This window comes from Taeniopygia guttata, chromosome 11 (genome assembly GCF_048771995.1).
Source record: "Taeniopygia guttata chromosome 11, bTaeGut7.mat, whole genome shotgun sequence".
Lineage (NCBI taxonomy): Eukaryota > Metazoa > Chordata > Aves > Passeriformes > Estrildidae > Taeniopygia > Taeniopygia guttata.
Window position 1 is genome coordinate 14912501 of NC_133036.1, and position 14947 is coordinate 14927447.

Here is a 14947-nt window from a genome sequence, read left to right on the forward strand (position 1 = left end):
TTCCTTTCTGGAATCAGTTCCACTGATCTGCAGCACTCCTTGGTGTCCTGCCTGGTATCTGAGCTGCCTTTCTGAAATCACATCTTCCCATCATTGTTTAAATGCACAGTGCTACACTCCTGCAGTTTTATGGTGTAAAAAATTGCAGTGGTAGGGAGATACTGTTTGTTTGTCCATCCTTTATTATAATATTTCAGCTTAGTTAGTCAACAGAATCTCTCTTTTGAAACAAACAGCTATGACCCTCATGACTGGACACATATCTGTAAAATTTGTAGCCAGGAAAGAACCAGTACCAGTAGAATTGTTAGAATTATTTAATTTTTGTTTGACCAGTTAATGCTGCCATTCACCTTTCCTCAACCCCATGCATGACTTTGTTAGGTTGGCCAGTCCCACTGTAGACAGCTTTCAAATGAAATCTGTGCAAGCCAGTTTGTCATGTACCAAATTCTGTGTGGGCTTGCCAGGCTGTTGGAGTGGCTCCCACCACTGCCATCCTGAAAAGGCATGGAAACGCGTGTCTGCACAAATGCAGGAGCCTGCATTCTCAGGGTTTAAATCAGTCTGTTCTCTGACATGGTTCTTATTGCAGAGCATCTCAGTGCAAGCCAGTAATCAGCCAAAATTAGAACCTGAGGATTCTCTGACTTGCAGGGGAGGAGTTGTGTCTAAACCTCTATAGTTGTACTGATGCATTTGTTCATACTTTGTCAGATTCAGAGATACATTTTGGATATATCATTCAAAGATGGTTTGGTCAGAGCAATGGAAGATGAGCAATGGAATTTTCCTACCCGTACAAATTTATCTGGTCTGGTTGCTGTTTTCATCCTATATATTGCAGGAGATTTTACTAGTGTCCAGAATAGTGAAAATTTGGAGAAAGCCTGCTCTTCTTCCATAAGATGTGTAATAGTCAGGATGCACTTGTGAAGCTTCTTTCTCCTGAATGTGACTAATTTCTGTCATCCAAAGGGTCTAACACGAGTTTTAAATAAATATGTCCACTTTGAAAGAGCTTATTGCCAAGTCATTTTCTATAAAGGCAATGTTACTTTGTAAGGGTTAGGTTTCCTCTATTCTCCTTCCCAGTATGGATCTTCTTTCCTGCATATCTGACCTTTCTGAGATAAGATTTCCTTGTGTCAGCATTTAATGTCATCTGAGCATTATCAGCCTTGGAATTTCATGTTGGTGGCTGATGTCTGATGTTTATAGACTGGTCATTGCTCCAGAAGGTGCCAATCAGAAAGGATGAAAAGCATGGGAAAGCCATTCAGAGTGATGGGAGGCAAACACTCAGCAGAGCAGAGGCTTAAGGGCTGCATTGGGTTAGGAAACCATTAAGTACCTGCTTCTGCTTTGGGATATGTGGGGGAACAGATTCACCTCCAGAAATATGAAATAAGGAGGTTTAACCACAGAATTACTTTTTCCTTTCTGTCTGCTCCAAGATTCAAGAAATTATTTGAAACTGTGGTACAGAAGGCTGTGTAAGAGTTGACTCCATTAGCTTTATTCTTTCTTATTCTTAACTACTTACTGGTATGAATTTTATTTTACAAAAGTGAGCCTTTAAATTCATATTTAAGATAGTGCTATATGCTTTTGGCTGTCTTTAAGAGAGTGAGTACCAAATGCACTCGACTGATCCCAAGTATTTGTACTCATTTACAATAGTGTGTTACCAACTCAGTCCTGGGATGGATTTCACTGCATCAGTATCTGCAGTTTTTTGCTGCCAGATGTGTTTCCTGTACCTCAGTATACACTTATTGAGATATGGGATCATAAATCTGATGATGATCTGAATCTTTTCAGAAGGTTTTACAGCATTTCTGCTTTCCAAGATGGTCGATAGTTTAAGTCTGGCCCTCACAGGCATGGCAGAGGAGCTCGTGAGGACATTTTGGCTGAATTTCTGATGATGTTCATGAGATAGAGGAGCAGCAGCTGCTGTACTAGTAACAGAAAGAGAGAAAGATTAATTCCAGGGCAAGGCAGCTTTCAAAGGCAAGTGAGCATCATGTGACTGAATGTGTATAATTTAAAAGAAAAAGAAAAAAGCTAGAACTTCAGCACAGCCTGTCTCTCCAGTATATGAGAAGTGAATATGGCCTTGAATACACTTTTTAATTTTTCAACACTGTATTTTGCCAACTTTAGTTCACTCTGTTGACTGTTCAGTCAGACCGTTTTTAAATTAAAAAGGAATACATGGTTGAATTATTTATTAAACAAAAGGTGCTTCCGTGCATGCAGACTACCTGGGTTTTGAATTTCTTTTGCTGTTGGAATTTGAAGAAAGTGCATTGCTAATAAGTTAAGAGATAGAACACTATCCTTCTTCTAAAATAAGTCTCTCTGTCTCTGAGACAGACAGTAAGATAACTTGTGTCTGTCCAGCCAGAGAAGAATGCCTGATCTTCATTCAAATTTCTAATTTTGACCTTTGTGTGAAGTTGTTGCTCCAGGTTGCTGGGCTCCATAGAGACAGCATTTCTGGTAGGGAAATGTGTTTGCAAATCAAGCCAGTCTGGATTATCTTTTAATTTTATAGGTACTTCAGATGGGTTAAAATATGTATTTACTGGTGGATTAATATGGAGGAACTGCAAGTAAGCAGAAGAAGGCTCGCAAAAACTTTGTATGTTGCTGCCACAACCTGTATGTCCCTGGAGGTTACAAGGTCACCTTGTGGTGACAAGGACCTGTACAGTGACTTTGCTTTGCTCAGCCCCCATTCCTGCCTCTGTGCTGGTGTTCCAGATTGGTGCACAGCCAGGGTTTATGGTGGCCTGATCTTTTCTTGTCCACTTCCCCAGGAGTAACCAATGACCACCTTTTGGGCTAGACTTTCTGAACTTCAAATTCCTTTGGTTGATGGCTGAAGAGAAAACATTCAGGCTGGGAAATTAGGAAGAGTCTTCCATCAGTTGTGGCACTGTGGTCTCCATAGCTTGCTGAAAAATGAGAGGGCTGCTTTACCTGGTATTGAGAAAGGAATTAATGTGCTGAATCCGAGGAAACATCTGTCCAAGAGGTTGGTATTTCTCACCACTGGTGTGGGACTTGATAACCACCTAGGATCCTAGTGAGATGCACTGCAAAAGGCTGGTCATGGGCACAAAGAGGTTTTAGAGAAAGGCTGATGAGACTGGCCAGGACTCTGAAGAGCTCCCGGTGACCCCAGTGTGTGGCAGGGTGGTTGTGAGCCTGCAGCTCTTCTGTGGAAGGAAGGCAGTGAGCAGTAGCGAGTGGCTGGGCACACCCTGGCTTTGATAGCTACAGATGGAGACCTAAAAGATTGCAGGGCCACAGTCCAACACCAGCACATGTAAAATAAGGCTCAGGATTTAGATAACTCTGTTCCAGCATACTGACGTGCATGGCCACAGTCCAACTCCAACACATGCAAAATTAGTTTCAGGATCATTCCAGCATACTGAAGCCTAAGCCTAAACCAGTTATTGCCACAAGCTCAGCTAAATCAGAGGACAGCATTCAAAATATTTTTTTTTTTTTTTGACTAGAGTAGTTCAGATGAAAAAAAATTATATTTTCATAGTAGAAGAGGAAAACTGGGTTATTGATATTGATAGATCAGCTCCATAGGCAGCATTTCAGAATTTTTATATCCCAAATGCAAAACCAGCACACCCACAAATATCATTTTATGGTATCCATGTACATTAAGGCTATTTTACAAAACATGGCTATGATTGACCTAGTAATACTTTTTGAGATACATTAGTATAAAAAAATTAATGGGTTCTGTCTGATCATATCATGTCCTCAGTATTCTCACAGTACACTGTTAAAACAATGAGGAAAAAACCTATACCAAAGAGTTAAATGATCCCTTCTCAAGATTTAATGTAATGAATTTAATCAATAGTTTTCCATTACAGAAAAATTCATGTAATTAACATATTTTATTTATAGAAAAAGGGTGCTAGTAAAGTAGATTCAGCAGTTTAGAGCTGCTTGTAATTATTTATTCAAATACAGCTTTTTTTTTTTTTTTTTTTTTTTTTTTTGTGAAATGGATAAAGAAGTTGGAAATTATCCTCAAGTGGCTTGTACCAAAGTAGGTAAATGGGAGAAAAATTATTTACAAAGTATTTATATTAGCTTAAAGTGGTCATTTAGTTTGAAAGGAGCACTGGAAAGTTAAAAGAAAATACAGATACTGGAAAAGCTTCTCATATCAAAGTCCAAATGTTGTAACACACACCATGACATTATTCAATCTTTAGAGACTCTGTCAGCACCTCTCTAATCAGTAATCTGTAAATGGAATGAAAGTCTTTAATTCTTTCTCATTTTGTTGAGGGGGAAATTAGTAATTTAGCTACCTGTATAGTTCTTTTTACATGCCTGATTCTTTTGTTTTTATTTTTTTCTTGCCAGTGTCTACAGAAAGACATTCCTGTGACATTTTAAATAATTCATCCTTTTCTTTAGTAGAATGAATTTTTATAAAATCTGATGACCTGCTACTGGCACTTCTGTGCTGATTTTTCCACTCCGTGATAAGATAATAATAATGAAAAAGGGTTTTCTTAAACAATAGTATGCAAGAACTTACCCAATGATACCTGATGCCCTGAGAGCTACTTATAATGAAGGCAGGTCTGGGTTCTCACTTGAAAAAAAAAAATTGTTTGTTTTTGGATTTTTTTTAACCCAGAAACTGAGGGAAAACATAGCTAGTGTAATTAATAAATATTTCTATGCACGTACTCAAAAGATTTAAAAAAAATATCGATGGATTTAGAAAACTACAAGGAGATGGGTGTTAATTTGTACTTCTTAGAGTCTGAGAGAATGCATTTTTGGGAACATGTGAAGAACTTAGGGAAAATAGACTCAACAGAGCTCTCTTCCACCCAGATTTGTCATTTTTCCTATGGTTTACTGATACCACCTTGGACATCCCTCATTGTGTAGCCTGCACACTGTACCAAATGGTCCTGGTTGCCCCACTGGTATTTTAGGAACAAGATAGAGGTCATGGTGAAGTACCCCTTACCTCTCTGGTTTGTAGGGCTGTAGGGCTCCCAACGTGGAAGGAACAGGGTAAATATGAAAGCAAGGAGAAGGCAACATGTTCATTCACAGAAGTCCAGTTAATGGTTATTTTAGTTGATTAGCTAGCAACTTCATTTTCTCCCTCATGAAATTGCCTCCACAGATCCTTACTTCTGGAGCTTAATCAGCAGTAGCAATCCATCCCAGGAGTGGGAGATCAGGAGTACTTAATTAAAGAGGGACTGTAAGGCAACTCTCCCAAATTGGATATCTGATCTAGCCTTGGCATCAGGAGAGCAATGCTAGGTAAAAGTGTTTATCAAGCTCCATGTAGCCACTCTGCAAATCTCAGAGATGGGAATATGATGCAGACAGCTTGTAGAAGCTGCTATAACCTGAGTAGTATGGGTTTTAAGGCCATCTGGTACCTGAACACCTGCCTACAAATAACACGTACAAATCCAAAAGGTGGTCCAGTTGGATAGCCTCTCTGCTTAGATTACCCACTGGAATTTTGTCCAAAAGCAGTATACAATGTGTATGAAGTTTGGAAAGACTTTGTTCTCCTTGGTCAGTAATCAAGTGCCCATTTCAAATTTAGGTGACAGCATCAAAGCTAACCCAGGTGAGTCAAGGGTTTGGGTAAGAAAACTGCTGAAAATCACAAACTACTGTTCACACTAACTTTTGGTAAAACTCCAGAACATTCTAAGCTTGTTTTAAGAAGGAAAGATCCATTAATATGTATTTAAGCCCAACTTTGCTGGTCCAAAAGGTCCAAAATCTGCTTTGCTTGAGAAGACACACATTATGGACAGAGGAGTACAACAGGGTGACCTGGCAGCTCAGGTGTGCTCTTCTGAAGAAAGCAAGAATAAGCACTAGCTGGATAAAGAATATTCTGATAAATGGCAAAGTACATTCACTTCTAAGGCCTCCTTTTTTTCCTGTGGAAAGATTACATGAATCTGGCAGAATTTCATGAACTTCATATGACAAACTAGGTGATTTGGGATGGGAAGTGCTTTCAGCTATACAGTCAGGTTAAAGAAGTGGGATTTCAAGGTATTTTGGAGTGGCAAATCTGAAAAACCAGAGAAGGGGTTGGATGGTGGAAGAGTTTTGCATGTTAAGGGCTCTGGAGAGAAATTCTTGTATTCTGCAATTTTGAAACAAATTTCCAAAAATAGTGTTGGGGCAAAAATTTAGTGGGGAACAATGTAGTGATCCATGGTCATTAGCCTCTAGCTAGCTCTCATTAGGTAGCTAGAGCTTCCAGGAGCTAGTAGTAACATCAAAAAAGTGAAGACTTTAGCCAAAAACGAGCACTCCAGGACTCTGCTCTGTTTTTCTGATGTCCATTGAATTCATTGAAGGACTGTGCACAGGTCTGACTGAATAAATTGAAACTTTTAATTGCACCATTTGTGCATGTGTGCGTGGTTTTAATTGCACCATTTTTGAGTGTGTGCGTGGTTTTTAGAATGGCCTTAAGTCAGGGGCGTGGAAGAGGGTGAAGTTTGACATGCCTGCATGTGCATATATTTTTTTAAAAGATTCTTCAGCACTCTTTTAAGTTGTATTCCGATTAAGTTTTATCAAAACTAATATTGTAACAATATGGTGAAGTCACAATTCAAATGTAAGTGTTGAAGTTACACTGAACTCAGTAGGGCTGGAGAGGTGTACAGTAGTCAGATTAAAATTTGAACCTTACTTCTCCTCATGCTGAGCTAAGAATATGTGTGATGGTTTGCAGGATAATGATATTTAACTGTAATCTTCTTGAGATATGAATGGCATTCCATTGATTTTATACAACTGAACTTGGTACTGCTGATTAATAAAACAATAAATACAGAAAATGAACTATTTTGTGTTTTATTAACAATTTGCATTTCTTATAGTATTTCATTTTCAATAAGTATAAAATCATACCCTTGAATGGTAAGATGTAATTGCTGATCATGTATCTCTTTGTTCCAGACACTTTTATAAAAGTGTATGTATTATGTATGATGTGACCTTCAAATGCCATGAATGCGTTGTGCAATAAACTGTCAATATTTGTGGCTATAAGGTACTAGATGACTTTTACAATAATTGGAACAGCTTTATTAAAAGCTTGGATCACTCAGCTGGTTAAAGAGAAAGACACAGGCCAGTGTTCATCTGGGAGTTTCCTTCTGCCAACTGTTAAATGAAAGATATTGTAAGGTGCTTAAGATGTCTTCTTTCTTAAAATAAAACCCAAAACAAAACAGTTAAAGAGGTGTCACACAAAAAATATTCTCTCAAAAAAATATTTTTTTTTCACCATGCTCAATTTTTGGTCAAAACTGAGCTCTATCAGCTTGTGGAAAATAAACAACCCTGTGTTTTAAGTGCTAAATCTGAATTTCTATGTCTTTCGGTCACACGATTCTTCAAAGAAATGAAAAAGCTAAAATGATATACTCAGAAACTGTGTTTGATCTGTGATTATCTTAAAAGGTTTTAAAATTTTCGAAAAAAAATTGAGAAGTAAGACTGCTAAGAACTGCAGAAAAAAAAACTCTGTAGGGAATTTGATTGGAATGAAAAGAAGAGGATAAGAAATATTTTGTGATTAAAAAAATCTTAATTTTGTTGAAGTGTTCCATCAATGTCTCTCTGTGCTGTATATACAGATTTTGCATGTCTCTCAGAGTACCAGAATGAAAAACATTAAGCTATAACCAGCACTGCACACATACAGCATTGCCATGCAAAGTGTTTTGAACCCATGGGGTGTGAAAACCACCAATCTTCAAGTGTGGGGTGTTCCAGGAATGGGCTTGAGGTGTGTGTGCATCACCAGTTACTAAGAAATTTCTTACAATATTTTGTTTCTCTTCCTGCAGCCCGAGGTGTTGGCCATGGCTGCCATTTGCTCACTTCCACAAGCTGCAAGTCTTGCCCTCTACCGATGCTTCTGGGCCTTTTACTTCAGTTGCATTTAGACTGTATTTTAAGTTTAACTCTGCCAGTGACTAATTGTTAACAGAGGCAGGGCAGTTTGTGCATGTTGTTTGTCTGTGTGGTTCAGAGGGCTAGGAGGGAATTCTCATGTCAGATGTGGTATCTTTTTATTTACCAGTGGAACCTTTGTATAATCTTTATTTCTAATAATACAAACAATGTGAATGCTGTTTTCTCACTAGTAGGCCTCCTTTCCAATTCTCTTCTAAAATAGCTCTGTGTTTAAACAAATCCTCTGCCAATCCATAGAAACAGTTTAAGATTCCCTTATATGGTCATTATAAAACCTAAATCCTTGATGAAACAATAGAGACAGCAAGTTGTTCCTGACCTAAGACATTAGTAACTCTTTCCGGAGGCCAAAAATATAACTCTAATATTTAGTAATATTAGAAACCTTCATTTTAAACCATGAACTTCACTGGCAAAAAAGTGTAGTGACATCCACTAATAGGGTTCTAATTTCAAATTATGAGCACAGGGCCAGATTCTGTTCTCATTTACATGGGATGATGCTAATTGAAGCTACTTCAGGTAGGTAGAAAAATATGATTAATTATATCTCCAATTATATTCCTATTTTACACTATTTTCAGTATTATTAAGGCTTTCTCTTAGGAATAGGCAAGAAATGTAAAGCATGTTTTTCCAGAAACTTGGCATATTTTATGTTGCTTCCCAGGGAATGAGGTGGTTGAGTTCAGTCACACTTGCAAGGAGCTGACAGCAGTGACAGGATTAACACACTACATATCTTCTCGTTCCTTTCTTGACATTAGATTTCCTGCCACAAGATGGACTAATCTGGGTGGTTTATGGGTCATCAAAAAATAGATGTGGTCACTACCATGTCTTGTTGCACCAAGTTTCATTAACTTCCACAGGCAGATTTGAAGAACAAATATTCTGAATTTCAGAAATATATGAAAACCTGGGATTATTTGCAGCTTTAGGGCTTCTGGCCACATTTTCAAAGGGTTCTTTAATAGTGTTGAAAATTGTGCAAGGCCAAACACATACTTGTAAGTCTGATTACCTATTTTGTGAGTTGATTACCTTTTCCATGTGATTGCCTGTTTTTGGCTAATTTGGCAAACCTTATGTCGACAAATTCCAACTGACTTCACTGATGATTTAGTCTTCATGAGGGCTGCAATTTAGCTCCTTTGAACATGAAAGCACCTCTTTGTGAATCCCTGCACCTTCACATACGTGCAGTAAATAAATACTCTGGTGAAATTTGTGGCACATTAATGTAGATGTTCCTTTCAGAATTTGATTGCTATCATGGCTGAAGTCAGTGCTGCTGCCTAACCAAGTGAAAACTGTTTTCTTTTTACAAAAGCAATCCACTCTTTTCTAATCATGTTTATAGACCTATTCCTGACAGGTGGACCAGTCATACTGAATATATATGGAAGTGTCAAAGAATTTGTTTCATTTTGCTCTTCATATGACTGCCTAGATAGCTTCTGCTTCGAGTACAGAGACTCACTGTCTGTCTAAGTTTGTCTTCTCTTTTCTGGCAATATCCACTGAAGTTGGCATTTCTCCTCTGTGGCATCTGTATCTGTGTCCTGAGGGCACTGCTGGCCATGGCCGTGGCTCGTTTCTGGCTAGACCATTTCTGATAACCAACAGTAAGATATTGACTGTAAAAAAAGGATTCACTGGTGGTTTTCTCACTTTCTTTTAACCTTCTACTGTAAAAGTGCTCCTGGCTCCAGAACTGTTAGTTGGGCTTATCTATCTCTGTGGAAGCTTTCTTTCTGCCTGTGGCAGTGATGTGGAACCAGCCTCATCTCTCTGCTAGAAAGTGGTGGCTTTTAGGCCCTTCTCTCCTGAGAACTGGGCATCTGTCTGAAGAAAGGCAATCCCTCAAATACTGATCTTATGAACTGGTTAATTTTTATGTCAGTCTGCATGCAAAGTCAATTTTCTCACATTTTGGCCAAATTGACTCTTTGGTTATGCCACCTTCAGATACAGATGTTGAAGTGAACTTTCTTTCCTTGCATTTACCCCACAAGAACATGGGCACAGTCACATTAAGTGCAGTTGAGGCATGGTGTGCAAGAGATGTCCCTGTCATACCTCCCCAGAAGCTGCTTTGTGGCTGAATTCCTCTGTCCTGGGTCAGGGAGCTCTCTGCCTGCCCAGCAGGTACAGCACACGGAGCAGCTGGGGACTCACAGCTGTTCCTTGTCCTTAGACTGGCACAAAAACCAGTCGAATATTTAGAACTGAATGTTGCTTTTCACATTTCACAGGACTTTCGCTGTGAACTTATACAGTGAAAGGAAAGCTCAGTGAGAGTTCAGAGGCAAGGCTGGGAAGTCACACATCTAGTATGAACATTTATATCATACTTTAGGCTCATATTTCCTGCACTTTAATCAGGAAAGGTTGGGATGGGCAGGAAGATATTCAGGATGCTGACCTGCCTATAATGGAAATGGATAGTAAAAGAAGCCATGTAATCCCATGTGCATCAAGTGCACATCATATAGATCACATAAATCAGAGAACCACAACGGCTGTAAGATAAGTAACTGTTCTCTTTCCTTCCTGATCTTTTATCCTCAGAATTGAGAAGCCCCCAAAACCATAGCTAAAATCCTGAGTAAATCATAAATTAATTTGTGGAGGCCAATCCTAGTTCTGCAGATCTGTAAAACTATTTTTGCCATATTTTTGCACAATTTAACAGATCTGAGACTTTCTGCTTGTGAAGGCGCTTTCAATAACAGGAGAAGGGGGACATCAGAGGTGTAGAATACATGATTATTGGTAAAGCTGAGGATTTTTCATTCCCCACACATTCTGATTTTGGCATAGTCTGTATTCTTCAGTTTGCTTCTTAACTTTATTCTTGTCAGTCTCTTCTTTTTTCATCCTTAGTTTCCACAGACCACTTCTGAGAGACTCAATATGAGAAAACCTCAGTAGCAGAGTCAGTGAGACTTAAACACATTTTAAAGTTAAGCACATTTTAAACTTAAGTGCTTTGACAAAGAGGTACAATGTGGCAAAATGGGGCCCTGGTAAGAAGCTGGGCTAGCATTTGATGGGGAGAGTCGGCAGCCTTGAACATATCTTTTCATTGTTTGAAATAAAAGAACTTAGATGTAAAGCTGCTCATTCAGGTAGCGATGGCCTCCAGCGCTTCGGTGGGCTTTGTGGGCAGAGGAATTCAAAAGAAAACCCCTCAGCCCAGCTTTAAAGTCTTAGGAATGCTTTCACTGTGGGAAGAAAAATTCTTCAAGGTAAGGCCCCAGTTGGAGTAAAGCCTTTGGAGCTATCTACTGTATGTCTACTTAAATCTAAAAGAGAACTCTTCAGACCACCCGCATCTTTCTTTGCTTCATTGTTGTTTTCAGTTTGCTTTTTCAGAGGGATTAGTGCTAGAGTAAACTCCATCGTCTTGCTCCCTTGAAAAAATTCAATTTTGTGTAAAGTGAAAATTAGACTCTTAAATCTGCAAAGAGAGCTGTTCATCTTACAAATTTATTCTTTTTTATTGGGCCACACATATTCCAGATAGAAAGATAAAAGGCAAATGGATAACAGGCCATCATTTAGAGTGACATGTAGCAAAACATAGCTAGCAGTCTTATTCTGTAAATTCCTTCTGAGTGGCTTGTTAACTTTATCTATATATTTATCTATAATGTTCATATAGTATTTATTGAAAATCAAAATAAAATCCTGCAGTTTTTCATCATGCATTCTGTGTTTTGCACTTCAGAAAATTCTTATTGCACTCAGGATTTTTTTTTTTTCCAAAGAAGCTTATGCCATAATTATATACAACTTTTGAGGAGTAAAAACAGGGAAAGTCTAAACTCTTTAGGGATATTGGAATTATAGGCTAGCACCTACGTATGTTTTCCTAGACTCATGAAGACAAAATAGACCCCTATAGCATGAAACTTTATGTACTTGAAGATAATTCAAAATGACATTTACTAGCTTTCTAACTTAAATATTATGCTTTAACTCTGCAGTCTAAGAACAGTCAGAAAATCTTAAACAAGAATGTGATGTGAAAACTAGCAGGTTTACATTTTGAAAAGTAGTAATAGCTTGATTGCATATATGACTGAGATAAGCATATATATGTATATATATATATATTTATTTATTTAATAGCTCTATCATCTCCTTCTTTCATCTTTAAGCAAAATAGTTTAGGTGAACCATTTTATAATATATACTGAAATGCCTGTTAGCGTTACCTTTTCCAGAAATGTGGTATTTGGGTCTCTGCTACTGTGAGAATAAATTTTATTAGAGCCAAATATTTAAGTCTTTCTTATGTCCCATTACTTCCTTTTAAAAGGCAATGCTGTGTAAACTGCACTGTTTCCTGACAGCTTTAGTTACATATCAAATGGATAAAGACAGAACATTTTTAGTCAGTAGTTTATGGTTGAAATAATCAAGACTCTGCGTGCAGGTTTTAACTCTGTGCTCCCCACCTGGATCTAACCCAGATAGCTCAGTTCTGCACAGGGTGGGATGCTGTGTCCATGTGTCCTGCTCCTGACATGCCAGGAGTGTCAATCTGGGTCACAGCTTCAACATTTGCCATGGTTTTGGTGACATCATGCATTGGTGCTTATAGTGGTACTGAATTGATGCTTATAATGATATTACATGACCCTCTGTGTACAAGATGATGGATGAGCCTTGTGTGGCTTGAATAATGACTTTTTTTAATGCCCTACATTTTTTGCAATTTTTATGTCAGTCTTTTGTAAGTTATTTTCTTCCTTGCCTGCTTGGATAAAAGCAGTTCATTCAAGATGGCTGAAATGACTGTTTCTTTATATCAGGAGAGGGAAGAGGTGTCCTGGAGTCTCACCCATTGTGTTATGATGCAAAGAATAAGTATAGCTGTGAACTCTGAAGGAGAAAACACAGCAGCTGCGGGTGAGAGGGAGATGGAATTCCCCCTCATCTGACCAGTTTTTTCATTGTTTGTCACATGATATTAGGCCACTCTCTGGGCTGCCTGTTGTAATTCCAGTGCTGAGATGTTGCAGAAGAGGTTGGTTAGCTCTGCATGTAGACCTTGTCAGTGCTGTTGGACTCCCTGTCTCTGCAATTCTCTTGTTTTAGGAGGTTTTATTATACTGGTGCAAACTTTTTCCCTCTAAAAGCCTACAGGTTTTCACAATACTTGTAAATTAAATAGATTCAACAAAACAACAATCTCAAACTTTTGGGGAAAAAAAATTAATAGGAACCAAGCAAAAGAAGAAATCAAACCAGCTGCTGACACAGCTGTTTCTTTTCTTGTATAATTCAGTATATAAAGGTACCATATGCTGCTTAAAATCATGATGGGAAAGATGAAATAATTTAAGACAATAACAAGAAAATACATGAATTGTCAGCATTCTGTCAGATTTAAAGAATGAAATAGACAGGTGTAGTATTGACATGTTTAACTTTGTGTTGTGTTAGCAGTTTTAGCGAGAACAACTTCTGACATGTGCTGAAGTGATGTGAGAACATTTCTGTGTTGCAGACCTTGGAGAAGAAGCTGGGAGATCTGTAGGAGTCCAGCAGCCAGCTTTACTGAGAGACAGGAGCCTTGGTTCTGCCATGAAAGACTGCCCATATTGTGGAAAAACTTTCAGAACGTCCCACCACTTAAAGGTCCACTTGAGAATACACACAGGTGAGAGGAACAAGTGAGCACTGCCGGCACGAGCCTCGTGTGGGGAGGGGGGTTAGCATAAATTGTGCCTAGGAGCCTTAATTCCCACTGTAGATTTGGACTTATTAGTTGGAGAAAGTCTTTTGAGAAAGATGTATGACAGTCTTAAATAAAAGCACAAGGAATGTGTTGTTGGATAAAGACCACTTTAATAGAATCATCTTTTCCCAGTTGAGGTTATTTCTGTCTCCTTCCCTGCTTCATCACTGTTTCCTTCAATTACCCTTGTCCTTCAATAGGCATAAGCCTATTGGTTTCAGACTTAGTTATACTAACTGCTTCAAAGGCCTTTCTTAGCATCTGCTTAGGGATTCTGTATGTTTTTCTCAGTTACTATTTTTGTTCCATTTAGCATGCTCATTTTTAACCTCTCACTGTTCATATGAATGCATCAGCTCACAGATCTGCTTTTTTTTTCCTCTCCACTAGAACTCACACGAATTAGTACTTGTAAGTAATAAAACTTACCTTGCTTTGCACAGTGGTAAAATTTCCCATATTTTATTTCAGTAACAATCACTGCATTTTACCCTACAGAGATTTGCTACTGGGCTGGATACTCACTTTGTTTTGGTATTTCTCTCACTGGGAGGACTGCTCTCAATACTAGTTATTTCTAGCCACTCCATTCAAATTTTAATATTTAATTTGCTTGGAAATACATATGTACATGGCAAGGTCCATGTAGAGACACAGTATGTGTTTAAGAAGACTTTATCGATAATTAAATTCTGACATAAAATGTTCTAATCCTCAGGTCCTGTTGACATCATTTGAAATTCTGTATGTGGTCAATAGGATCCTGTTTTCTTCCCAGGGTTAATTGTCATGGTAGGCTATGGGAGAGTATTTAAAACTTCATATTTGGGACACTTCTGTTTGGAAACAGATGTAATAGGACCCATAATTTTAATTTTCTTTTTAAACTATTTTAATTGAATTTCAGAATTTTACTGCTACTTTCCTAATAGGAAGGTAAAATAATTGCATGAAGAAATACATTCCAGTTATACCTCCTGCTTGAAAATCTTCACTTTTAATTTTTATTTCACTGAAGTACCAGATAAGCAATGTTTCCCTCCCTTCCTAAAAATAGCAATGATGTTTCTCCTATGTGCATGCATAATACTTAATGTTGGGTTTATGAATGTGAGGCCTGATTTTGAAAAATAGAAAATTAAA

The 14947-nt window shown here is 38.1% G+C and overlaps 1 protein-coding gene across 25 annotated transcripts in view; it reads left to right on the forward strand.

Moving 5' to 3' along the window:
- The window catches only part of ZNF536 (zinc finger protein 536), a 345246-nt gene that overhangs the window by 200354 nt on the left and 129945 nt on the right, over positions 1-14947 (forward strand). For all 25 annotated transcript variants that reach the window (XM_030282099.4, XM_072934376.1, XM_072934372.1 and 22 more), the window contains one exon: positions 13574-13726. In XM_030282099.4, the coding sequence (XP_030137959.3) occupies positions 13574-13726 (153 nt within the window). The remainder of the gene's footprint in view (positions 1-13573; positions 13727-14947) is intronic.